Source organism: Festucalex cinctus, chromosome 9, assembly GCF_051991245.1.
Source record: "Festucalex cinctus isolate MCC-2025b chromosome 9, RoL_Fcin_1.0, whole genome shotgun sequence".
NCBI classification, from domain to species: domain Eukaryota; kingdom Metazoa; phylum Chordata; class Actinopteri; order Syngnathiformes; family Syngnathidae; genus Festucalex; species Festucalex cinctus.
The window spans coordinates 5,613,449-5,638,463 of record NC_135419.1 but is presented as its reverse complement, the minus strand read 5'-3'; the positions used below and the strand labels follow the sequence as shown (position 1 = coordinate 5,638,463).

General features: G+C 38.9%; 6 protein-coding genes across 9 annotated transcripts; 5 read left to right on the top strand and 1 right to left on the bottom strand.

Moving 5' to 3' along the window:
* The first annotated feature begins 3,171 nt into the window (after positions 1-3,171).
* On the top strand, positions 3,172-5,629 carry LOC144026139 (LRRN4 C-terminal-like protein). Its single transcript, XM_077532702.1, has 2 exons — positions 3,172-3,303; positions 4,587-5,629. The coding sequence occupies exon 2, from the start codon at positions 4,589-4,591 to the stop codon at positions 5,366-5,368; it is 780 nt and encodes a 259-aa protein (XP_077388828.1). The 5' UTR covers positions 3,172-3,303; positions 4,587-4,588; the 3' UTR covers positions 5,369-5,629.
* A 321-nt stretch (positions 5,630-5,950) lies between these two features.
* Positions 5,951-7,796, top strand: tstd1 (thiosulfate sulfurtransferase like domain containing 1). Its single transcript, XM_077532703.1, has 4 exons — positions 5,951-6,109; positions 7,044-7,172; positions 7,328-7,490; positions 7,625-7,796. Exons 1-4 carry the CDS (start codon positions 6,013-6,015, stop codon positions 7,677-7,679), a joined length of 444 nt encoding a protein of 147 aa, XP_077388829.1. The 5' UTR covers positions 5,951-6,012; the 3' UTR covers positions 7,680-7,796.
* A 143-nt stretch (positions 7,797-7,939) lies between these two features.
* On the top strand, positions 7,940-13,032 carry top6bl (TOP6B like initiator of meiotic double strand breaks). Of its 2 annotated transcripts, XM_077532700.1 has the most exons (14): positions 7,940-8,276; positions 8,448-8,544; positions 9,088-9,141; positions 9,273-9,385; positions 9,469-9,552; positions 9,638-9,693; positions 9,969-10,040; positions 10,257-10,452; positions 10,691-10,832; positions 11,918-12,076; positions 12,179-12,300; positions 12,384-12,494; positions 12,576-12,674; positions 12,744-13,032. In XM_077532700.1, exons 1-14 carry the CDS (start codon positions 8,214-8,216, stop codon positions 12,789-12,791), a joined length of 1,416 nt encoding a protein of 471 aa, XP_077388826.1. In that variant the 5' UTR covers positions 7,940-8,213; the 3' UTR covers positions 12,792-13,032. The 2 variants fall into 2 exon arrangements, with proteins under 2 accessions (XP_077388826.1, XP_077388827.1); XM_077532701.1 differs by lacking the exon at positions 8,448-8,544 and having other exon boundaries at positions 8,204-8,276.
* A 197-nt stretch (positions 13,033-13,229) lies between these two features.
* pola2 (polymerase (DNA directed), alpha 2) lies at positions 13,230-19,166 on the top strand. The gene is made up of 18 exons (XM_077532564.1): positions 13,230-13,573; positions 13,667-13,791; positions 13,911-13,996; positions 14,113-14,170; positions 14,289-14,398; positions 14,799-14,998; positions 15,250-15,338; positions 15,965-16,117; positions 17,156-17,218; positions 17,324-17,375; positions 17,506-17,624; positions 17,734-17,772; positions 17,897-17,970; positions 18,106-18,208; positions 18,277-18,383; positions 18,478-18,534; positions 18,621-18,747; positions 18,845-19,166. Exons 1-18 carry the CDS (start codon positions 13,489-13,491, stop codon positions 18,995-18,997), a joined length of 1,800 nt encoding a protein of 599 aa, XP_077388690.1. The 5' UTR covers positions 13,230-13,488; the 3' UTR covers positions 18,998-19,166.
* A 2-nt stretch (positions 19,167-19,168) lies between these two features.
* LOC144026064 (uncharacterized) lies at positions 19,169-22,406 on the bottom strand. 2 transcript variants are annotated; one of them, XM_077532567.1, is made up of 11 exons: positions 22,223-22,406; positions 22,049-22,105; positions 21,809-21,962; positions 21,641-21,724; positions 21,285-21,480; positions 21,068-21,197; positions 20,292-20,628; positions 20,032-20,120; positions 19,797-19,949; positions 19,673-19,722; positions 19,169-19,597 (listed from the first exon to the last, which is right to left on the bottom strand). In XM_077532567.1, the coding sequence occupies exons 1-11, from the start codon at positions 22,327-22,329 to the stop codon at positions 19,515-19,517; spliced, it is 1,440 nt and encodes a 479-aa protein (XP_077388693.1). In that variant the 5' UTR covers positions 22,330-22,406; the 3' UTR covers positions 19,169-19,514. The 2 variants fall into 2 exon arrangements, with proteins under 2 accessions (XP_077388693.1, XP_077388691.1); XM_077532565.1 differs by having other exon boundaries at positions 20,032-20,628; positions 22,223-22,402.
* A 475-nt stretch (positions 22,407-22,881) lies between these two features.
* Positions 22,882-25,011, top strand: zdhhc24 (zDHHC palmitoyltransferase 24). Of its 2 annotated transcripts, none has more exons than XM_077531993.1 (4): positions 22,882-23,040; positions 23,152-23,486; positions 23,705-23,982; positions 24,332-25,011. In XM_077531993.1, the coding sequence occupies exons 2-4, from the start codon at positions 23,182-23,184 to the stop codon at positions 24,622-24,624; spliced, it is 876 nt and encodes a 291-aa protein (XP_077388119.1). In that variant the 5' UTR covers positions 22,882-23,040; positions 23,152-23,181; the 3' UTR covers positions 24,625-25,011. The 2 variants fall into 2 exon arrangements, with proteins under 2 accessions (XP_077388119.1, XP_077388120.1); XM_077531994.1 differs by having other exon boundaries at positions 22,888-23,040; positions 23,157-23,486.
* The last annotated feature ends 4 nt before the right edge of the window (positions 25,012-25,015 follow it).

The following is a 25,015-nucleotide window of genomic DNA, read 5'->3' as shown; positions in this document are numbered from 1 at the left end:
ACTCACTCTGGGTTCATTTATTCCCCAGGGGCCTTATAGCACCATAGTTTCGACAAAATATCAGCAAGGCTGTGTTGTCCACTGGCAGCGTAAACAAATCATGCATAATAATGCATAATAATCTCTGTTCTGTTTTTGAGACGTTAACTCAAGCTCAAATGACATTTTACGTGTTGCTACAGAAGACAACATGTGGGCAAATCACTGGAGACTAAACAATCATATCCGCAGCGGAATCTACATTGTGCAGACATATCTTGTATTGCACAACTTGAGAGGTGAGTCGACTTTCATCTTGGAATGACAACATTTCCATGTCCTTCATTACTCCAGGACAAGGAGTGGTACTGGGTAAAATCACATTATGGGGAAAATATCAATGGAACACAAAAAATACATTTTCAAGACATTTTCTTGCTTTAATCCATGTTGTTCACATACTTTTTCCCCTTCTTCTTGCACGAGATAAATTCTTTACCTGTAGATTACATTCTTATGCAAAATTATTAAAGACCAACATTAGTTTGGTTGTCTAGCGATACTCCAAAAATCATGTACTAGAATATCCTTTAGCAGAGTGTACAAGGCTCTGCCAAATATATTCATATTTTTAACTGTCCCTCATATCATTGAACATCAGACATGTACCAAAAATATAACATTTTCCATTTTTTCCTGAAGTTTAAAATTTTACTCTGCAAATTGTCGAGTGACATGGATATAATAATTACCCAGAAGAATTGCTGGCAGGTTCCTTCTGCATCTGCACTTTGATCCTGATTTTCACCAAATATTTCATGGGTTGTAATTAGTAGTTTTACATTTTTGACATCATCTTGCTAGCTGAATTTTTTTTTACAATGTCAAAACACAGTATAAAAATGGGATATATAACCTTATGAGCACAACTGTATGTGAGGAAAAAAAGCATAAGTCCCATAAAATCCAAAATTCTGTGTATTTCCAGAGGTTGACAGACACAAACATGAGTAGAGATGTGCCTGTGAAATTTGATCACAAATTGACACATTTCTGTGTCATTAAGCAATGTTTAGCTTTTGTACTTGTGCCGTTGTGCTCATAAGTTTACACACCACTAGCGTATGTAAACTTTCAAGCACAAATGTAACTGCTGTGAAAGTGTAACTAAAACCGCAAAGATAGCAATGACCTAAGATTTTCCGCCCATAAGTCAGGGATGCGCAATTAGTGTTGGAGATCTGCTTCAAAACATCAGTTCAGAAAATAATCAGCTTTTTTTTGTTCAATATTTGAAAAATATATAGCTCATTATGCCGATACGCTCGTTCAAAATTCCTGGAAATGCAACGCTCCCTCTGAGCAAATAGCAATGTGAAAAGAATGCTAATAATGTATTTCTTTTTACCAGTTAGTAATGTCCTGCTGCTAATTTAAATGGCAAATACGTCACTGTTTGGTTTATAAATTTGTAAAACTGACTAATGACTCAACAGCCATCAAGTTTATTGTACAAACTGTCATTCAAGTGTCACTAGTCTGTCATCATCTTTGACGTGCCTTTACCGCAACTTGAACTTCCTCAAAGAATATTCATAGTTTTATTGACGACAGTACATTTCTCAAAACCGTCACTGGCTGTGCACGTACATTTTACCCTTAATAGGAAATACATATAGATACTCACTTCCAACTACGCAACTGCCATCCACGCAGCAACCAAACAAAAAGGATTTAATTGCATATATACTGTATAATAAGAACATTTGAGGTGGGGGAGGGGCTTAAATAATTAAGATTTCAGACTGGGGAGAGACTGTTCAGAAATGAGTCAAAGTCTGATAAGCCACAGCAACGTGTACCATCCAGTTACAGGTTTGTGAAACTTATCAGCGCCCGCATTTCTGAAAAGAATGGCGCATGGGGGCTGGACGAGATAGCTAAGCTAACACTACCTGTAGACATACAGAAATGTGTGACTCTTCTATGTTTTCATTAAAAAAAAGGCTTGGCTCCAAATGATAAAACTGTGACTTTACAAGAACTAGTAAAAAAATATATATGTGACTTCTTCTTTCCGTGCACTCCCACACCTTCAATGAATCATAAGCAACACTCTGAATGAGATGCTGCTTGAATTATGAAACGCAAAACACAACTTCGGGCTCATTGTAAATTGTTTGTAGGTTTGTGCAACCATTTTGTATGTTTCGCCTCCCTAAAAATGTTTTCCATCTGTTCATACTCAGTCGTTGTGGGTATAGTTGACCTTTGACACGCTCGCACAAACTCTCTCTTATCCGGTGCATCTGGCCAATAGCCACACATGCACACAACTGTGTGGACATCTAAACACTACATTTTTTGGTGTCATGTGTAATGTGCAAACAGTATGACACTTGAAGTACGTAAACGAGTACTGTGGTCTTATTTGGCTGAACCATTCAAAGAGTTGTTTAATCTTTTCAATAATTTATTACTACCGCATTTGTTATCAAATAGGCTTCCTTTCATATGAACACGATTAGATTAAGACAGGAAAGTTCACTTTCACACGATCTCACTACGATGTTTGTTTTTACATGAGAGTGAGCATTTTTCCAATATAAAATCTTTTATTTGAAGAGGAAAAAATGATGTAGGAAGGAATTTGCTCAAGAAAAAGGCATGTTTTTTTTTACTTCCACTTCCGTTTCGAATAAGAGGACCTTGCCGTTGTTGCCAGCTTCAACCCACAAAGGGGGTTAGCATACATCGTTCCGCTTAGCTCACAATAGGGGCTTCATGAGCTGGATGGAGACTATTAGAAATAAACATGCATGCATTCCTCACCCCCTACTCGCAAAGGCACACAGTGATGCTGACCTTAATGCCCTATTCACTAGAACACCTGCATAGCTTGCCGGAAGTTTGTAAACACGGCTTTTAGCTGAAATAATGGACAACAGCTGCAAAAACACAACACACACAATGCAGCAATACAATTAGTATGCTGAACAGTGCTCAAGATGATGGTAACGCTACACATCCCAGTTCTGAAAACACATGTTCACATTATTTCCACTGAAGACATAAAAGTGTGATCGTAGCTTGAAGCGCCATTGAAAAAGGAAACATGGCTTTAAAAAAAAAAAAAAAAAAAAAAAAGCAGAGGCAGCATGTGAAATAGAGACAGGGGGAGGGAGAGGCACCAAAGGGAGAAAAAGAGGGGATGTTGAAGAGGAGGAGAAAAGTTTTTAGACTCACAGTGAGAACACAAAGCGGCAAGCACACTCACGGGGAACAACTGAGACGACACTTGAAATATTCATCATCACCAAACAGGTACAGTAAACCCATCTCCTTTTCTACATCCCAAATGCAAAACAATGCAACGGTTTATTCTTTGTGATTGGGTAATCCGTGTTGGCATTCAAACAAACCAGTCATCTGGAACAGTTTTTGTTACACTTGAATTACCGTTAAGTTCCCACGGAAACCACTGAGCTCTTCAGTGCACTCATTTGGTGAAATTCCAGTAGTAGGCATATATTTGTCTTTCGTAAAGCTCAGTCAGGAATATTTATTCTAGTCTGCATTTTTAAATCAAGTGTTTTCCACACTTCAAGTTTTGGTAACGCCAACATAATGTACTTACTCAGGGAGTTTTTGTCTTGTTAAGTGTCCGTGAGTGTCTAAAAAAGTATCTTGAAAAGCTCTATACAAAATAAATGTATTATCATTTATTATTATTAAAAGGGAAACGATGATTATTTTTATTGTCCCAGACTTCCTGATGTGTTTGAGCCATCATCATTAATGATGTTTATTTTCTTTCTCTTTAAAGCATTGAGAACATAATTTTAAAAATGGACACATTACAATTAGATATGCCTGCATTGTCTAATGTGATATACTGTGCAATGTGTGTTACACGGCATAAAGTTAGTTAGTTAGTTAGTTAGTTAGTTAGTTAGTTAGTTAGTTAGTTAGTTAGTTAGTTAGTTAGTTAGTTAGTTAGTTAGTTAGTTAGTTAAAATGACTTTCACCTCTTTCACCTTTGTAAAGATTCCATAATTATGCTGATTTGTAGGGATGCACAATGCCACTTTTTTTTAGACTGATACCACTATGTGTGCTCAACTTTTGCGTAATCACCAATATCAATAAAAATAGTACTTTGGATACATAAAATCCCCCACCCCCCTCCCCTCCCCAAAAAAACAAAATTATAGATGATTTTAAATAAAAAAAAATATTTAGCTCAATATAAAATGTTTCTTTAAAATTGCATAAAATTTATGACAATTTTCTGTTTTCCAGTTACTTCAATTTAATCATTGCAGAATATCATAACCTGGATGACTGACAATCTACACAGACATTGACATAAATAAGTAAATAAAAAAATATTAAAAACGTGTTTTTTTAGTTTTTTTTTTTAGCAAGCATAATTATATTTATTATTGATATTCTGACAGTAAAGTAAAAATGACTCAGTCGATTACAAATTATACTATTAGGCTATAGTGACTTGACAGACTGACAATGACAGATGTTTGGTCAACATGGGTTATTATTATTATTATTGCATCGTTACTGTAATCATCCTTGTGATGTCTCGACAGACATGACATCACTACGTAGGAACCCGACTGCACTTCTCCTTTTTCTGAGTGCCTGGCCTCTCCTTCACTCCCACCTCGCCACTGACGCTGCTTCTACGGTCCCTCCCATCACTCGTCCACGTTTCACGTTTATTACTGGTCTAGGTGCAGATTACGATTATGATGAAGAGGATGACTCCACCAGCAAACGTCCTCCAGAAGTAGTTGCCACCACAAGGACACGTTCCCTACAACGTGAGATCTGCAAATTCAACCCCTGCTTGGAGAATCAGGTGCCCTGTGCCAAGCTCTTGGCAGAGACTGGTTGCCTCTGCCCTGGCATCAGTGGGGCTGACCAGACTCCTCATCCGCCGCGCTTACAATCACTGGTGCCAATCCTTAAGGGGGAAAACAGGGGGAATGTTGAGGTGAAGTGGTGCGCTCCAACCTCTGTGGTGACTCAATACAGAGTGGTGGTGGAAGGAAAAGATGGAAAAGCTACAGAGTTTGGGGAAGCTTCTCGACGAGGCTTGGTGGGGTCTTTGGAAGTTGGAACGAAGGTATGTGTGGAGGCAGTTAACAAAGCAGGACACAGCATGCCCACAGAGTTTTCCTGCATGCGATATGATCCTCCCTCTTCATCAGACTATGAAGTGCTGGCAGGTATTATTGGAGGAGGAATTCTTCTCTTGCTCCTCATCTCAGCTGTGATTTTCTGGAGGTGTCATAAGAAGAGAAACGCAAAGCGAGACTCTGCTGATGGACTTGGAAACCCATCATACAGCACAGAAGGGACATTGTGAACCAGACAGGAACATTATGGTTTTATTTTAAACACATGGGAAACATGCCTAGAGAGGATTACTTACCATATCAGGAAATGTGTAAAAATAGGAAATACACAATCAGGGTTTTGTTTTGTTTGTAATACACTACATTTCAGGGCTAGAACTACCTGTTTTGCTGGCAATTGACTTAAGTAGATTTCTAGTAGGCCTACAGTTTTTGTTAATGTTATTTTTTGACTGAAACTTTTGTAATAAAATAATCCTTTGTGGAGAAAATACGAGTCCCCTTTTGTTTCATAAAGGTAAACAAATAAACATTTTCTCAGCTTTTGCTTTATTCTTTTGTGCGAAAAAACATTGTTTCAGAACATGCGGTGACTTATGTATGTGGTAGATTGTTGAACATCATTTTTAAAAGAACGTATTAAGCCTCTGAAATTGGGAAGGAGTCCTGTGACAATCTGATAAACTAAAGTAAATAATCCTCTTTTTATATCGTACCACTTTAACATTTTATGACTGGTATTTGTTTTTACTCATTTACCGAGTTACAAAAATACGTTGATATTATTGGTTGAGAATAATATAAGTCCCGCCTCCTTTCTGAAAGTAGAGCAATGATTTGTCACTAAACAACACCAGGAAGAAGGTGCAGTCTTATGGCACGGCTATGTAAGTCCGTGGTGTATGGTCATTATTTGAAGAGCAAAGTTCCTGCATACAGTCTCACATTATTTACGAGAATGGCAAATTCAGGTAAGTGAATATAGTCCTATTACTTTTTGGGCAGACATTTCGTTACGACCTTTTATTTTACTTTCAGTTTAGACACACAACCGTGTAGGCTTAAAAACAGGAGCCATTCAAATATTTGATAAAAACCTATGGGAAATGAAGCCATCCTAAAAACACGATGCTGCATTTGTCACTTGAAGGGCAAGCAACGAACACGGAAGTTTGAAGATACTGCAGCAGCCTCTGCCGTCCGAGCAACAACGCAAAACAAAAACACACACAAAAAACGTTGACATGCCTATTTAACCATACAGATCTGTCTATGCAGACAAAATCACGTACTTTTGTCGTACTACACTATTTTAATGTTTTCCTGGGCTGCACAATATTCTATACAAATAACTAATGCATTAATATCGCTTTTTTTTTTTTTTTTTTTTTGCTGCATAAAAAGTAATTCTTTCATTAGATAATTGTGTCATATCTTTAGGTACATGTTAAATATCACAATATCTATCGCTATATTCAACAACTAGATCGTATATTGCACACTTTTCCAATATCTTCCTGTGTGCAGCCCTACTTAAAAAAAGGCACTGTAAATGAGATTGGATGTACATTTTACAATGAATTTACTATACAATGCACTACAGTACATGGCCATTGTACGGGCTTAACAATCTTCAGGCCCAAGCTGAAAAGTTGAAAATATGATCCACCATGTAAGCTAATTACTATATGTGTAGTGTGCTGATTGGTGCAGGCTCAATTATGAAACTTTAATTCTCCCATGTTAGGTGTGGAATCCTATTACTCAAGTTATGCAAGAAATGCTTCACGCTCTGTAATTATGTCTTATCATTTGAGGTCTGGCCTAAATAAAAATAAAAAAAATGCTGACTTTTTGTTTTATGCATTCAAACATTCATTGTGTTATTTCTTTGTTTTTTAACAGCTGCTATAGATATATCATATGATGATCTGAAAGCACTTTTGGATAAAGGCCAAAACGTACTTCTTGTTGATGTCCGTACTCAACAGGAAGTGGAGAAGGGACGCATACCTGGATCTATTCATATCCCAGGTTAGCTCTTTCTCCATCATTTACTTTTAAATACAATTAATTAATAGACCTTATACAGGTCTAGTCCGCTCAGTCTAGTATGGAAAGTTGTCATTGAAGTCAACTTGTTTTTCTTGTCTTAAATATTTCCATCTTGTTTCACTTCACTAACTTAGTTGATGCAGTCGAAGATGCCTTTGGTTTGGAACCAGAAGCCTTCAAGGCAAAATATGGCGTCACTAAGCCACCGTTGGGCAGCTCGGAGCTGGTCTTTCACTGCCAGCTGGGAAAACGAGGGGCAATGGCCACAAGCAAAGTAAACCAACTTGGCTACTTGAAGTAAGACAATTAATCAACTCATAACGAAGCACAGTCATATGGGCTTTGGCTGTCTATTTACTCTTGTTGCTTAGCATGTCCAGATGCATTTGTTACTCGTGGAGTAAGCACCACTGTGTGTTCTTGTTTTTCAGTGCACGTAATTACGCCGGAGGATACAAAGAGTGGTCTGAGAAAACAGGACAGTGACTTTTCTTGAAGGAGAATATGGTAGCTGAATTGGACACTATATTTCTGTGCTTAGTTTTTGTATCCTGTTTTGTTTTTATTTACACTCCATGTTTTCATTAAAGATTTTACAAGTGATATCCTCCCAGTTGCATTTTGTCATCACTGTCAAGTCCTAATGTCTAAACATACTAAATGTATGGGTTTACCTTCATATTTTATTAAAATACTAGACTTCCTTAGCCAGTATTGTAAATTATTATTATTATTATTTTTTTAATTCATTTCTACTGTAATTTAATTTGGCAACATTACTTCATTGGAAAAGACATTTGAAAAAAAAATTACAAAAAAAATAAAACGTTTGACCAAACCAGATAAATGAACAACAAAAAACTTTTAAATAGCCTTCAGTGTTTATTCTATGGCATAAGGGAGTAATACAGATAAAAACTACAAACTGCCGTTTTCCTGTCTGTGTTATAGGCAGAATAACGTAATGTTATTTCAAAATAATAGTGACATTATCAAATGATGGTTATTTAGTTAATAGGCATGCACCTGTGGCTGTCTGATTCACAGGCTGACATACTCAAGATGCTGGAAGAAATAAAACAGGTAAATAATGTATTTTTCAAACAAAAACTCATAATTTAAAACATAAGGTATCGTTTACTGTGGTTGTGTGGCCTTTTTAAGAGAATATGCATATTCTAGCGATAATTAGCATAGTAACATGTAGCATGCTTTGCTAGTAGCGTAATACAGTAGTTTTCTTCGACCCCGTAGGCGCTACGGCTGTTTATACTTTTGGGAAATAAAGGTCACTGTCACGGGGGACTTTTGGTCCTTATCTGGAACGAACTAGGATCCGCAAACTGCACTGGTAAGTTATTACAATATACGGAATTGTTCAACAATTTTAGATGTAGTTCAGCTATAGCCAACGAGACAAATACTTGTTAATGATTTCCCAAATAACGGTTCGTAAATTATTCTATTACAGTTATAAGTAACCGTGTCAGCTGTTTTGATGTACATGTTATTTTCTCTGTTATCTGATTCTCATTCTTCCAGTGGGGATTCATTGACAATTTAGTCAGGCAAACGGAATAGAGGTCTTAGTTTTCCTCTGGGGAGGATGAAGAATTCATAAACAAATATACAAGACTATTCTGCCACAATAGGCCTACTGGTTATTTGTAAATCAACTTTTAAATGTTTTTTTTTTGTTTTTTGTTTTTTTTGTTTAAACTTGCTTCAACGAGTACAGAAGATTTTCTGGACTAATTAACTTTTAATTTCCTCACTTAAAAACAAAAAACATAACGTGTATATACCCTTATTTATGTCTGTTCTTGAGAGAGGAAACCTAAGCAAAGTCTAAAAACAAACAAACAAACAAACATGTCCCCCATATGTGGTGCAGTTGCAGCTGCTGGTTCCAAATGGAAAAGAATCCGACCGGAAACACTCCAAAATGGTATGTACACTCACACATAGAGCTTAACAATTACTGACTGTCATGTCACCTTTGCGACACTGTTGTTGTTGTTGTTGTTGTTGTTGTTGTTTTTTGTTTTTTGTTTTTTGTTTTTTTCTCTATGGCATTAGTCCTCACAGATTTGAAGTTTCCCTGCATGGGAACTATTCCTGAACCAGACCCAGAGGATCTGTGTGCTTTCACTGATGTGCACGGCTCCCTGAAATTAGTCCTTTCCTTTCAGGTAAAAACAATACTAATTGTTTGCAAGTATCTCGTACAAATTAGTACTTTTTTCGGTTTGGGGCACTTTGTTATGCTTTACAGATAAATGATATAAGTTGCTTCAGTCCAGAGTGGTCTGCCCGTATCAAAGCTTTCCTAAGCGTATTTAGTCTGGCCAATGGAGCGGTAAGTATGATTATGCACAGATATATTTCATCCGCCTTATTATATTTAAGTAGAAAGACAAAACGTGAAAATTCTCTTTTCATAGATCAAAGTGCACCTGCGATACAAGTTCCGTCAGCAGACCATTCAGCAAGAATTTAGGTTTGTATCATTAATGTATCTATACTAACCAAATAGATTTTTATATTTATTGTTGTGAAATTAAGGACAATTATACTGTCCTCAGTGTTTGAAATTTTGATTTGGTTTTCTTCATTTTATTGGTTTAATTTTTATAAAGTTCACAGTTAAGTTTGATTACGTTTTCAATACATTTTGAGCGAACTCAAGCCAAGTATCAGAGACCAGATAAATCTATTTTGCATATAAATAACTATTAGAAACATCCTGATAACCTAATATTGTTGTTCTTTCAGAGCGAACATCACAAGGAGACTTACACTGGCAATGAAAGCATCACTGATGTTGGATGTCACCTGTCGTTCCATGTCAGTAACTGACAGTCAAGTTCTTATCAAGATGACTTAGCACAAATTCTGCCTTTACAAACATAATAATGCTCAGTTTTGATTGACAGTCAAAAAATATAACTGAACAATATATTTACTGTTGTGGTAAACAGTCTTAAGACTGAAAATATGTCTCATGAACTAAAGCTATTGAATGTTAGTTAAAGGTCTCCTAACATTTCTTTGTGTTTGAAGCACCAACAAGCCGGTAAAGAACGCAACCTGGTGTCCCGGAGGCCACCCTGTCCTGGGCAGCATGTTACCTCTCAGCATCCCACCTGAGACCATGGACAGTGGCCTTTATGGCGAACTCAGCATGCAGCTTGTGGCCCTGCTGTCACCTTGTGTGCTTCAGTACCCCAATCTGGAAACCCTTCTTACCCACGTGGAAGTATCCTTTCATTATCATCATGATTAGTGTATATCTCAAGGGGAAATTCAATTTACACCGCCTTGCTCATGGACACCTCGACTGTAGTCACGGAGCAGACATTTCTTCAACAGTTTTTTGTTGTACCCTAGTTGTCCAGTTCTTAAAAAAAAATATTCACATATGAGCTATGATGGACCATCTCACTGGTAACATACAACATAAACCCAACACACTGAGTTCCTTAACTTGTGGTTAGGTTTTGGCTTACACCCCTACCAATGTCCCCATAACATTCCCCCTCACCTTCTTACAAAATCTGCCGGCTCATCTGGACTGCCAAGAATTGGGGCAACGGATCCTTCACTGCCCCGCCGACACAGCTAGACAAGTTTTACAAGGCACAGCACATACAGATGATGCATCAAGATGTGTTGCGCGTCATTTCCAGAACACATTTTAAAGGCGTGCTCTGAAGAAACATTAGTGATGTTTTAAACATGACGTCTAAGCTAAACAGTTTAAGAACCTTTATGCTTCCTGTGAAGAACAAAACGACTTGAATTGACTTGTTAAAGCCTTAAAAGAATGCATGGCTATTATTTTAATCCTAATTATAAAAATTATATAGTACCCATGTAGGAAAGAATATGTTATGTGGCAAAAGTGGAAGGCAATTATTAACCAAGCGGCTGAGATTTGTTCACTCTGCTTTGTATTTAGCAGGAACAAAATAGCAAAAGAACAGTCGACTCTTTTTGGAATGGCCTGTTTTTCCTTTTGCTGAACTGTTCCAAAATCAGGGAAATCTGTTCCAAATTATTTTAACAAGCTCGAGGTGCCTGTTTTGAAGCATAAAATGACTTCCAGGTTTGAGAAAGACTGCAGCTTGCGTTTTTATTTGTCCTCAGTTTCGTGGAGTTATCCCGCATACTTGCCAAAGATTGAGGTGCATCAACTAATTATTGTGCTGCATAAAATTATATGATTCATATTTCATAAAAAGCTATACTCATTTTCAGAGCATATCGTCACATCTGGGTTATGCTTGCTCAATGCGGTTTATTGAAAAGAAAAATGTTTGTTTTTCTTTTGCCACAAAGTTTCAATCTGCTCAAATGTCACAAATTGAGATTTGATTACACTTTCTAAAAACATATGACATTATATGGAAATTTTGCATATTTGTTAACATGCAGCACTTACAGGAACGTGCCACTTATATTTGGAGCGGCTTACATAAAATAATCATAAATTACTGACACCCATGTAAGCCTTATAGCTTAGCCTGATTCAAAAGTAACTGTAATTTATGTTACATCTGTTTTTGTAAACATATACTGCAGCAGGGATGCTTGAGAAGCAATGAATTGCATCATCAAAAATAAAACCGTCGCACACTCCATTCCACAAAATCAACTAGCATAATGCTCTTGTGTGCACTTATAGTGTGTAAAATCAGTTTTGCTTCAATCTTCCTCTGCAGATCGTTCACATGAAGGCAGCATCGTGTACGCTGTGGAGCATGAAACCTCTCAGGGACCCGAGAAAAGGTTACAGTTGCACCCCGTCAAACAGAAACTTTTGGTCTTCCTCTTCCTGCAGCACACTGACCCGTTTGCATCGCAACTCTCGGACTTCATGGGTGAGAAATTGATGGAGCAAACGCAAACTAGATTGTTTCGTCATCCATCTTCTGCTGGAGATTAGAAATTGAGTGTAAAGATTCATTATCATGTTCTTTTAGTTACGGATGCTCTAATTGAGCGCCACCTGGAGGACATTCTGAACAACAACAGGCGAGCGGTCACAGGCGCGCTGCAGACGGAGTTAGGAAACACACTGAAGGCTCAAGATCGCAGAAGGAAGGCAAGTCACGGCTTAGACATGCACACAACTGTCAGAATGTAAATAATACAAGTGCTTGTGTGTGTGTCACTGTTTGTGTAAAGGACCAAGAGAAACTGCTTTCAGCTGCTGAGGTCATTCTCAGCGCTTCCATCAGTATTGTGAGCTGCAGCACCAACCTGACCTTCAGAAAAGCCTGCTTGAGTCGCATGCAGGTGATTTTTTTTTTTTTTTTTTTAATGCCTGGCAGCAGTTGTACTTTGCCAGATGACTACAATCCATTTGTGGTTGCACAGGTGAATGATACTCATGAGCTAGCGGCCTCTCTCAAAGAAGCGTTGCTGAGGGTGATATCATGGAGGTGTGTCCCCAGGAATGGATGCTACTCTGCCCAGGTACGCAGGAGGCTTGTTTTTGTGATGAGCTGTGACATGTGCTAATTGTGCTGCTTGTTTACTTGACAGGTAGAAGAACATCTGGGAAGTTCTGATGACACAAGAGCAGAACTCTGATCGTGGCTGTGTTAGAAAAGGCATTCACTAATGTTTAAGTTATGTTAATGTATTTGAACAATATGTTTAAACCTTTTGTTTATAGCTTGAGGTCTTTCAAACTTGAAATGCATGTAAACATTGTGGACAGTATTGACACTCAATAAAGCAGTGAATTGTCCACATTCGTACACTGCACTGTGTATGCACATGAAAGATGAACTTTCACTAAATAAACTTGTGACTGGCGTATGGACCTAAAGTGCATTAACGCTCTCAGTTTTCACAATAACCTTCTCTTATGAAGACTATGCAGAGGTCAAGTGTGTTAGACCGGTCTGCACACGTCCAAATGAAGAACTCTGAAACGGAATGGGTGGTGTGTACTCACTCCCGAACAGCAGAGGGCGGAAATGGGTCCGATTTGCTGTCGGTAACTCGCCAGAAAAAATAGCGGAAATGGAGGAAGTGCAAAGGCGTATTTTCGCGGTAAAATGAAACGAGCTCCCTCCACTGTTGACCAAATATTATAATGGCGTCGTCCTTCGAATTTAAATAAATGTAGACTTTTTCTTTTTTTTTTTCATTTTTAAAGTGTATTTCCAAATCTTGGATATGACGCGCGACCCACGCAACTGCTAGCGGCTAAAGCATTACCTCGAATTGCATTTTGCGTTCAGTTTTGTTTTCGTCGTAGATAACTGAAGAACGCACAACAATGGCACAGGTAACAGCAGAAAACTTGAAATCAGAACTCGAAATGTTCTGCATAGCTTGTACAGATGACTCCGCCTTGGACAAGAGTAAGTAGCGAACTTAAGCTGAGTCTTCGCCACATTTATTTGGTGCTGTAATATTTTCTGTCATTTTACATTATGTTGTGTTGTGTCACTTAGTGGTGGAGCAATGCATTTGCAACAGGATCCAAGCAGATGATTGGGTTTTGGAGTGGGTTGCATACAGCACCACAAAAAATGGAATGGTGATCTCTGTGGACACCCTGGAACAATTCGAACACGAAGTAATTGCAACACCGAACCCATTTCGTTCAATATATATTCAGCAAATAATGTTTAGCAATTTTGTCTAAAAGTGCTTCATCATTAGGTCGCTGATGTTGACGAATTATTATCTTACTAGGTGTTAAGCAAGAGGAATAAATCCAAACAAAACTTCATAAGAGACGAGCGAAGCAGACCTAGAGACATTAATACAATACAGGACATGTATCCTTTAAAAAAAAAAAAAAAAAGAAACACATCTCATCCAATGCTACCTTTTGGACTGTCATGTCAAACTGAAAGGCCGTCACATCACAGACCTTGACTTATTCTTCCTTCAGAATAAAAGCTGAAGAAGAGGAGGACAATCTACTGGACTGTTACTCTACCCCTGCCAAGGTTTGTTAACAGAAGGCCTTTTTTTTATCTAGTTGCTAGCTCTCTTCTTTAAGTGCTTTTCTTTATAGATACGTACGCTTTCTTTGTATATTATTTGCGTGTGTGTACTTACTTGCAGGGTACCCAGAAACGACCGCTAAACACTCCAGAAAATCCTCAATCAAAGAGGAGCTCATCCTTGTCGGCCAGTCCCAGTGTCCTGCTGTCCCCTGCTTGCTTTTCTCCCAGGTATTTTGCACAGTCCACATCCAGAAAATTTCCCAGTAACAGCAGCAACATCAATTGAGAGGTGTTTGAAATTCTTGATAGTGTTGTTTACATGATTACTAAAGTATTTGTTTTGTTTACGTCATACCTGACTGCATAGTTCTCTTGTCAGATAGAAATGAACAGTTAGCTACATTCCCTCAAGATGTTTTTTTTATTATTTTATTTTATTTTATTTTTTTTTAATTAAAATTATTATTTTCTTCTCCCTCTGCTGGTTTTAATCTGGATTATGATTGCTTAAAAAAAAATTGTTATCATGCATTTGTTTCGCTTTGTATTTAACCCAAGCTTTTAGGCAGCCTTCAAACTCTAAATTGTAGTCTACAGAAATGGAGTTTTGTTGCCCCGGTCTCTGCAGTGCCACACCCTCACAGAAGTACAGTCAGCGTGCAGGAAAAGGAGAGGTGGTGGTGTCGTTCGGGGCTGTGCAGGGTACACGTTGGTCTGGCAGGAAGGCTTCTGGTGCAGGTGTACAGCTGGAGCTGCTGGAAGGGCCCGATGATTCCCTCCGTTGTAGCTACAAGTACATGTTCCAGAGACTGCGTGACATTCGGAATGGTAATGAAAGGAAACCCATCTATTGTAAATTTTTATTTATTTTTTTTTAAATAGAGTTCAACAATGTCAGCTTGTAACATTAGTTGATGAGCGATTAAAATTGTTCTTGTGTAGGCTTATTGCAAACTACTGTAGATTTGTAACTTTTGCAAATATGTTTAATTTGCAATAAAGGTTTATATATTGTTGTATTTTATAGTTTATTTTACAACACAATAGTCACACATCTATTTTTGTTTGCATTTCTAAAGTGTTGGCTGAGAAGATTGAGGAGCTTGGAGAAGGACTTCGGTCTCACTTCAACATTGAAGAGTTTTCTCCTGTCTCACTGCCAGCACAGGTGCAGCATAGTAACGAACACTCATTGTGGATTTAAAAAAAAAAAAATATTCTTATGTTACAGCATGTTTATTTATATTTACTCCTTGTAGTCTTCCTAAAACATATTCTGCTTATCTCAAATGTGTCCTTCCAATCTCCAATTTATCACCTAATAATTTGCATCGTGGAGTTGCAGTAAAATATCTAAATCCTCTGATTTCATCCTTCCAAAAGTAATTGTTCTCTGATTTATGTAGTCCTTCATGAAATGGACTGATAATTGCTTGTGTGAAATAAAAAATAATAATAAATCACTTTTTCTTTGGATAACAATGGCCGAAACTGTAACTGGATCAGTTCAATACCAAATGAACAACAACAATTTATTAATAAACAGTAATTTGGAAATACATTGTTTTGTAATACACTTTAATGCAAAATACAAGTTAATTCGATCACTTGATGGAATAATCAATACCAAAAATACTTGATAATTGTGAGGAAATATCTCTTGATAGTTTCAAAACAAAGCATTGTCTTTAAACAATGGAATTGTTAATACTGACCTCTCATTATATTGTGCACATGTAAATGCTGTGGCACATCATGGAATACCTCTCATATCATATTAAATCCTTTTTGTAGGACTGCGTGTCCGTTTTAGGCCAGGTGTGCTGTGACAGTAACGGCAAATTGAACGCGCAGTCAGTTTTATTGGAAGCGGGACCAGAGCAGGGCGGTCAGCAAGTACGTGTGGACCTGTCTGAGCTTCAGGAGTACTCCTTGTTTCCTGGCCAGGTGAGTTCAACTAAATTATTATAAAGTTTCTTTTAAGCACTTTGCACTCCATGTGGGTCTGGTTATTAGTGATCAAACACTGGTGGTGTCACCTTTGCCTGTGCGCTGAGACTGTGTGCAGCAGGTTATATGGGCCACCTAAAGTAACCGAGTTTGCCAAGGAACTGGTCTGGAGACTCAGCCAGCGTCCGACCGAGAGCTCGCACAGAATCAAACGCCAGATTTGACTGTTTACCATGCTGCAGTTTGCATCTATATTGCAGAGATCAATTAACCAACTTACCGGGAGATTTGTACTGTTGTTTGCGTGAATGTATTTTCAGCAGTGAAAAATGGCACTCACGGCTGCTTCATGTTTGTGCCATGCTAACACTCCCATGTAAACGAGAACCCTTTGAAGCCTTAAAATGCATCATTTAAAAAAAAAATGGTTGTTACTAATAATCTGGTAGAATGTCAATACAACACAATACCATTTAATCCAGTTTCATGCTGTCCATAATATGACAGAAAGTCCATTACGGTTGTTACATTTTGAGGTACCTCTGATGATTTAGTGTAGTTATGCTCCCACTAGAACTACTTTGGAAAGTAGAACCATAAGTTCAATACATTCACATCAAAATACTACGTTGATAACATGTTTAAAAAAAAAAAAAACGAAAAAAAACCTCTCATTTATTCAGTGGTGACAGACTAGTTTATGCATCCAGCGTGGCATTGTGGTGTCCACATTGTCCTCGGATGTAACAACCATACATGACGGTTCGTTATTTCCGTCTGTTTACCATTCAGAGGTCTTCTTTTTTTTTTTTTTTTGTATCAATGGTCATTTGTCCCAGTTTTTCAACTGAATGTCTTTATATGAAGGTACTGAAGCCGATCAAGTGTAAAATTAATGTTTTTAAAAATAATTTTTGTACCGACCACATTAGGGTTTACTGTTCCTAACCAACGTGGCGAGCTGAACTGGACTCTGCTTGGTGGAAACGTTTTAACAAACGCTCCTGAGCTTTCTAAACATTTTCCGTTCTCCAGGTCGTGGCAATGGAAGGAATGAATACAACAGGAGGGAAACTGGTGGTTTCTAAACTCTATGAGGTGAGCTACAGTTAATGCCTTAAAAAACTTTTGTTAGGAAACCAGAGATTATCTCCATTGATATGTTTGGATTATGGGGGTTTTTTCCCTCTTTTTTTTTTTCAGGGAATTCCACTCCCGTTCTACACACCAGAAGGGAAAATGGAGCCGGATGAAGGTAGGGAAGGATGCAGGTTGTTAGTTGCTTTGTTGGCTACACAATGGAACTCGGCCACTTGCGGTTTCACATCGGAAGTCAAAATTGATATATTTGTTCATAATTCTCGTGTGATCTTGTGCAATTCCAGAGCCGGTTAATGTGCTTGTGGCTTGTGGACCTTACACCCCTTCTGACAGCCTCAACTTTGAACCTCTCCTGGACCTGATCCATGTCATTGGGAGGGATCGTCCTGACGTCTGCATCCTGGTAAAATTTTCTCTCACGCGGGCTATTTACATCACTTGCACATTATCAAAACATCCGTTTTCACTAGAATGATGAATTTATTTATTGTCCATATATTCTTTCTCTCCAGCTGGGTCCTTTTGTTGACTCGAAACATGAACAAATTGAGGTACGCTCAGATGTCATTTGCATCGTCATTATATATATATATATATATATATATATATATATATATATATATATATATATATGCTGCTTACATTAGTCACATAAAAATGAATTTCCTCAAACAGAAATCCCAGGTGACTGAGCCCTTTGAAGCCATTTTCTTGAGATGCATCGAAAGCATCGTGGAAGGCACAAAATCGTATGTCTCATCAACCAACTACACCGAATGCATTACACTTAAAAATATTTTCTTGAAGTGCAGTCAGTATATCTGCTCCCTATTTTCTCCCCCCCGTGTTATTCACATCTTCTGATGCTTGTTTTCGTTTTGCAGTGTCGGCTGTCACTTGGTGTTTGTTCCTTCCCAGAGAGACATCCACCATCATTACATTTACCCGCAGCCCCCCTTCACCATGCCCAACCTCAGCAAGAACTCAGTGAGATACAATTTTGTTTAAAAGAAATTAAGAAAGTTAGATCTAAAAACAATATTTATTGCCTGCAGCGTGTGACCCTGGTCCCTGACCCTTGCACCTTGCTGATTGACGGCGTGACCTTTGGCTTGACCTCCACCGACATCCTGTTCCACTTGGGGGCGGAGGAGATCAGCTGGTGAGAAATCTTGTCCTTTTACCAATGCTTTTAAATCACAGTCATGGAAGTTAGCATGCACCATTAGTTAGTTATTATTGTGATCTTTTTGCAGTGGTGCTGGATCGGACAGATTTTCTCGCATTCTGAAGCACATACTGACCCAGAGAAGGTAGGATGGAAACAACCACCAACAAAAAAAAGTTTTCAGCCTGTCTCTCATCCTTGATATGTAATCAGTTATGTTTTCCCTGTCAGTTACTACCCTCTGTACCCACCTGTCGAGGATGTGAACATGGACTATGAGAAATTCCAGAGCTTTGGTCAGATGCCAGTCACACCGGACGTTCTCCTCATTCCATCCGAGCTGCGCTATTTTGTCAAGGTACACAACAACCAAATCATACTGCATCCTTTTTTTTTTCTCTCTTCCTTCTTCTTCTTCTTCTCCATTTACTAACGTACCCATCGAAACTCTACAGGATGTCATGGGCTGTGTATGCATCAACCCCGGACGCCTGACCAAAGGCCATGTGGGCGGGACTTATGGAAGGTTGTTGATTCAGCGCGCTGCCTCATCAGATGTCGACAAAAGAGTCAGCCACTGTTTGGCGGCTCAAGTAGTGAAGATTTAACTGAAATGAGGACTAATAAAGGCCCGTTTCAATCCAACACGCTCCCAATGTGGCCCTCTCTTGGCCTTGTGAAAATCGGTCCAACTTTTTTTTTTTTTAAATGAAGTGTCAGTGTTTTGACACCGAGACATTCTCATCTAGTAGAAATAAATCCAAATTGTTTCCTGTATGACCGTTTTTGTGTGAAATGTTTATACTCATCAACTACATTAGGATATGTACATACATTTATTTACCATGATTCTGTCAAAACACTACTGATTGGTTTTCAATATTTTGGTCTGCGAGGTTTCAGCACTGCATACTGCTATCACACAAAAAATTGCTTGATTTTATTTCAAATGTAATGGGTTTTTTTAACGGCTCTTAATGATCTCATTAGACCATATACAGGTATGTGTCACTAAGCAATTAGTCTTTCAACTATTTTACAAACAAATGGATGATGCCACTTCCTTGCATAACAACAAAATGCAAAATGTTTTTAGGTATACTATTAAAAAAAAAAAAAAAGTCATCAGTCATAAAAATGGTCAAATTCATCGGAGTCGCTTTGCTGATCTGTGTGTGTCTCTCGGAAAATCTGGAAGTTGCAAATCACTGAAAAATAAAATCGGATTAAACATCTACAAAAGCCAGTAAGTCTGAATTTTTGTTTTATCTTATTGATGGTACCTTTGCCGCTTGTGCCTTTGGGTTCCTCTGCTGCTTTCATGTCCTTTTCTCTGTAAAATAAAACACATGTTTAACAAAGGACAATTTTTTTAATCGTCTTCTACAACTCTTCAAGATGACTTACTCTTTTCTCGCTGTCTGAGCTTGAGGCGCAAGGAGAGTCTCGATGTGGTCGTCACCAACTTCACTTGAGTCCTCATCAGATGTTCCTGTTCTGCTCCCCTCCTTGCCGTCGTCGTCGTCAGAACACTCTTGCAGAATAAAGTGCACCCTGGGTCTGAAAGCGTATCGAATATGTTAACTTCTATAGTGTGGTGAAGCCAATGTAATTCAGCCAACTTCAAAAATTCAAATTCAACTTGTTCTGCTGAGGTGAGATGATGATGTCATCGGAGTCTCTCTCCTCTTCGTCCGACTTGTGCTCACTCTCATCATCCTCTTCCTCATCCTGCAACAAAACCAAATCCTGTTCTTTATTCTCCTTGTTCAGCTTGACTGAAATATCGTGACATCCTTGGTCTTCGCCAGACTCATTTTCAATCTCATCATTTGATGATGTCTCATCATCCTCATTTTTCTCCTCATCACTCTCTTCTTTTCCATCACTTTTGTCGTCTGCCTCTTCAGTTCCCATTCCTTCTTTATTGTCCTTTCCTTCTACAGCCGTGTCGCTTCCACCGCTTGACTCCTCAGACCGGGATGGTGTATTGCCCCCGCTGCTGCTCTCTGACTGCTTCAAAGGACTCTGACTCGCTGCATGTTCACTTTGGGAGTCACTGAGTGAACGGCTATTTTGTCTTTCTCTGTCTTGTGTCTCGTTCTTAGTCGTCATCATTGGTAATTCAGCAACAAGTCCCCTGATGTTCTTCCGCATCCTGCTGCTGGTGCTGCCTTCGTGTGATGATGCTTCAATCTCAGATTTTTGTGCCTCTGCAGCTGAAGAAGTCATTGATGATCTGGTATAGATATAAGAAAAATAAATGGTAAAATGCCATTTAATTCTAGTGCATACCATTTATTTTGAGAAGTATTTCTCAAACTTTTTACACCAGGTACCACCTAAAAAAAAAAAATACACTACCACCACCTTTATGGCCAATTGACATGTTCACTTTACAGTTAGGGAACTTCCATAAATTATTATAAATGGCTTGTAAAGGTTTTAATTGTAAATTATGGTCAATAAGTTCAAATGATGTATGACTATCAAAATGGAGCACAGTGAGTGACAAAATGTTAAGGACTCAGTTTGATGCCCTGAGGTACTCCACCACTAATAAACCAAATTAACACAACAGTGTGATAGTAGAGTAAGATTGTTTCAGTGTATTGACGATAATAATAATAATAATAATAATAATAATAATAATAATAATAATAATACATTCGTCTTACTTCTGCGAGCTGCTTCTGGCTCTCTCCGTGGTGGTGTTTGTTTTTCTCCGTCTCTTGTCACTCTTCACCTGTCTACACTCTGTGCTGGTGCTGCTTTCTCCGTTTTCAACACGCTCACTGGGCAGACGAACTATTTACCAAAGAATGTAAGGACACAAAGATGTTTAATAAATGCTTTACGCACAAAGAGCAAAGGCTTTATATTTACCATTCATACCTGGTTTAAAATCTAGCTCCTGTGATAAATTAAAGCTCTTCCTCTTTGAGCTGCCGCTTGTCTCTGCGTCTTCTGGAGAAGATCCCACCGAGGACTGGCGTCGGTCAGCTTGATTGGGAGCCCAGCATGGTGGATTTTGTCGAGCCCAACTTTGGGGTTGTGATGGAGTAGCAATGAGGTGCTGGAAGTGGAAATTCTGAGGATGTGGAATTGGAAATTTTTCACTGGGGTGGCCAGGGTGATACAACTCAGTGAGGGGTAGCTCCGCCCCTGATCACATGAAATACAATTTTCTAAAATTCACACTCTTTAGTTCACTTATTCAAACTCTTGACAATGCATGGTCCAGTTTATACCTTACTGTAATGATCTTGTGTTTTCTCTTTGAATTGTGTCTGCCTGTAGGGGGAGCTCTCCACCAGAAACAGCTCATACTCCATCTACAGGGGTCATAGGGTGATCAGGATTTTACATACAAAAGCAGGCAAAGACCTCTTTGATGTTTAACAGACATGTTCCTCTACCCGAATCGTCTTCATGGCAGCAGTGGCAGCCATCATCTCTCTCAGTGTTTCTTGAGCTCTGTCAAACTGCTGCATAAGCTTCTGGTTATGATTTCGGGCGGCCCGCTCTCTGTCTTTCAGCTCCTGCCAGCGTTGTTGCAGACGTATCGTCTGACTAAAGACAACATGTCAACAGTCAAGACAGTGAACAATAAAATTGATTTACAAGCGCATACATTACACAAGACAAAGTTTACTTACATAATTTGATGCCTCTGAGGTGAAAAGTCAAATTGTGGCGCAAATGGCATTTGAGTACTGGACAGTGGAAACATAATACCACATGATGAAACATAATTTTGGAACTAATACAGTACTTAAAACATAAAAAAATAAAAAATCCAGAGCTCACATCTGTATAATCATGGATCTTACCTTCTTTTTTGAATATTTCCTCTCAGATTCCTATAAATGCTGAAAGTGTTTACATTTGGGCCATTAAGATGACCAAGTGACAGTAAATTCTCCTCAGATACAGCCATGACTGCACATTTACAAAGGCTGCTGAGATTAAGGTCACTTCAGGGGGTGGAGAGCAGAGGCAGGAAATCCTCTTTGAGCTCAGACAATTTGCATATACAGTACAGGCACGTGGCCTATATGTAATTATGTATTTTTGCAACTTGTATGAGAGAGAGAGAGAGAGAGAGAGAGAGAGAGAGAGAGAGAGAGAGAGAGAGAGAGAGAGAGAGAGAGAGAGAGAGAGAGAGAGAGCAGCAGGAGGACAAAATTGTATTTAAAACAACAACAATGTAAAACAAAATCTTTTTTTTTTTTATGCCGTGTAGTTAGTTTAGATGTTAAGAATCGGCACTAAGAAGGCACTAAGAAGGCAATCATGTTATATAGAGAATGCATTATAAATCCATCCATCCATCCATCCATCTATCCATATAGAGAATGCATTATAAATATTGGGGAAAAGTAAAATAAATAAATAAATAAATAATAATAATAATAATAATAATAATAATAATAATAATAATAATAATAATAATAATAATACCAATAATAATACCTACCGGGAGCGACGCTAGCCCGGATGTGACGTCATTCCAACGCGTCTGTAGTGTTCAGCTGATCCGGCACAGAGCTGCAAACAGACTCGGTACCAAGAGATGTACGCACGGATAGTAATAATTTTGTTATACTTCGCCATGTTGTAACAATTAATTGGAGCCAATAAACATCAGGTAATGAAATACCGTTCCCTCGAAAGCTAACCGAGTAGCTCTTTGGCTAATGAAGCTAGCTAGCTTTCACTTATGTGAGTCTGTCAAATCAGTTCTTCCGCTTTGTTGTAGTCTAGACGGGCAGGACCAGCACCAGGAGAAATGACGAGCTATGCAGCCAACGTGTTTCGCAGGGTGGAAAGGACGTGCTACTACCTTCCTGTGATCTTCAACACCTTCCTGGTTTTCTCCATTACCGGGGAGGTGAGCTACCTGGTGCTGGTCGAGGCTCCGCTGGAGGCGGACCAGAAGAGGACGGAGTGGTCCTCGCGATGGAAATCCTTGCACCTGCTGGCCCAATACTTTATGCTTTGTAACATCTGCTGGAATGCCGTGCTCTTTGTCCGAACCAGCCCCAGCATCAAGGGTGTGTTTTTGGGAGGGGATGGTGTGGGACAGGGATGGAGGTGAGCAGTGTTGTTGTTGTTTTTAAACTATTCATCTTGAGGTCCATTTAATGGCCCTCACAGGTCTGAGGTTGTTTTTGTTGTTTTCCCGCAAACTAGGTTGTTTTGCTGATTTGGTGCCATCCTTAATGCCACTTGTTTGAACATTGTGTCATCTATATTATAATCTAAGCATTGCCATCTGACAGGAGGCCTTGCTGTTTTTATATATCCCACAGGTACTGTTACGCATGCGAGACACACACTCCTCCACGCTGCTCCCACTGCTACGATTGCAACGTGTGCGTGCTGCGACGGGACCACCACTGCGTATTCTTTGGGCAATGCGTGGGCTTCCGCAACTACCGTTACTTCTTGAGCTGCTTGCTGTTCATGTGGTCGGGGCTCCTGTACGCCACGCTGATGAACGCTGAAGTCTTCATCGTCATACTGAAGGAAGGTGTGACTGTGCACAGTGTCCTGCTGCTGATGATACCTTGGATCATGCTGATTTCAGGTAATCATTTTGGTGACTTACTGAGCCAAAAATAAAATGTTGATTTTTTTTAAAGTCATTCTGGACAATAAGGATTTAATCAAAGTAATAAACCCAACAAATATTTATTTAAAGGTTTCATTTATTTAAAAATAAATCCTGTCAGGGGTGTAAGGGGGGAGGACTGTCTTGCACATGGCACCGTTCAGGATAGGAAGACCAATGTGCATCTTATAAGTAATCTAGAAAATGGCTGAATAGAAACTTTAATTTTGAATGTGCATGGTTTCGGGTGATTGTTTTAATTTTTGTCCCACTGGACTGAGTCATGGTCATAGTCCTGGTAATGTCAACATCCCTCTCCCACCAGGTCAGGTCTCGGCCCGTGCCTTCACTTTTGCCTTCATTGCCGACACGTGCGTCGTGGGCCTCCTATTGGTCTCTGCCTTCTTCTTCTTCCATCTTTTCCTGCTTTTCCGGGGACAGACCACAAGGGAGTGGTACTCGTCTCGCCGTCCCTACAACCTCGGACTCCTGGGCAACTTGCGTCACACCTTTGGCAGTTGCTGGTATCTGTGCTGGCTTTGCCCACTTATCCCATCACCTCTACCTGGGGATGGGATACACTTTCAAGTGACGGGATCACTCGAACCTACCCGGTAATAACATCCCGGGTTGTTCTACTCAGCAAGAGACATTACTGAATTACTTTTGTTAAGACTGGACTCTGAATATTTCCGGAAAGAAAAGAAAAAAAAAAAGTTTTCCTAACAGGAAAACTCGGCACTGAAATATTTGACTGAATGTATGTGTTAATAATGATTCTGTTTTGGTTTTATGACTATTGCTACCACAGTCAAGCAGTCTAGTGGCTGCTGAACTGCCAAAAATATATCCCATGTATGCGTATGCTGTTAGGTACACAATCAGTGAAACAGCACCACACTAAAACAGTATTCCCTATTTAAAAGCATTTGCAGTTTACTTGGTTGACTTGGTATTTTGTCCACACTGAATTTGACTGAAATAAATGGTGTCTAAATTATTTCATTTT

Coding starts and splice junctions, on each gene's coding strand:
- LOC144026064 (XM_077532565.1), bottom strand. CDS start 22,329: ATGGCTGTATCTGAGGAGAATTTACTGTCACTTGGTCATCTTAATGGC. Junction 22,106..22,222: donor GGAAATATTCAAAAAAGAAG/GTAAGATCCATG, acceptor TCCACTGTCCAG/TACTCAAATGCCATTTGCGC. Junction 19,723..19,796: donor GCTCAGACAGCGAGAAAAGA/GTAAGTCATCTT, acceptor TTTATTTTACAG/AGAAAAGGACATGAAAGCAG.
- pola2 (XM_077532564.1), top strand. CDS start 13,489: ATGGCACAGGTAACAGCAGAAAACTTGAAATCAGAACTCGAAATGTTC. Junction 16,118..17,155: donor ACTCCTTGTTTCCTGGCCAG/GTGAGTTCAACT, acceptor TCCGTTCTCCAG/GTCGTGGCAATGGAAGGAAT. Junction 18,384..18,477: donor GGGGCGGAGGAGATCAGCTG/GTGAGAAATCTT, acceptor ATCTTTTTGCAG/TGGTGCTGGATCGGACAGAT.
- tstd1 (XM_077532703.1), top strand. CDS start 6,013: ATGGCACGGCTATGTAAGTCCGTGGTGTATGGTCATTATTTGAAGAGC. Junction 6,110..7,043: donor TACGAGAATGGCAAATTCAG/GTAAGTGAATAT, acceptor GTTTTTTAACAG/CTGCTATAGATATATCATAT. Junction 7,491..7,624: donor AACCAACTTGGCTACTTGAA/GTAAGACAATTA, acceptor CTTGTTTTTCAG/TGCACGTAATTACGCCGGAG.
- LOC144026139 (XM_077532702.1), top strand. CDS start 4,589: ATGACATCACTACGTAGGAACCCGACTGCACTTCTCCTTTTTCTGAGT.
- zdhhc24 (XM_077531993.1), top strand. CDS start 23,182: ATGACGAGCTATGCAGCCAACGTGTTTCGCAGGGTGGAAAGGACGTGC. Junction 23,487..23,704: donor GGTGTGGGACAGGGATGGAG/GTGAGCAGTGTT, acceptor TATATCCCACAG/GTACTGTTACGCATGCGAGA. Junction 23,983..24,331: donor TTGGATCATGCTGATTTCAG/GTAATCATTTTG, acceptor CTCTCCCACCAG/GTCAGGTCTCGGCCCGTGCC.
- top6bl (XM_077532700.1), top strand. CDS start 8,214: ATGCACCTGTGGCTGTCTGATTCACAGGCTGACATACTCAAGATGCTG. Junction 9,142..9,272: donor ACCGGAAACACTCCAAAATG/GTATGTACACTC, acceptor CTATGGCATTAG/TCCTCACAGATTTGAAGTTT. Junction 12,077..12,178: donor GCAACTCTCGGACTTCATGG/GTGAGAAATTGA, acceptor ATGTTCTTTTAG/TTACGGATGCTCTAATTGAG.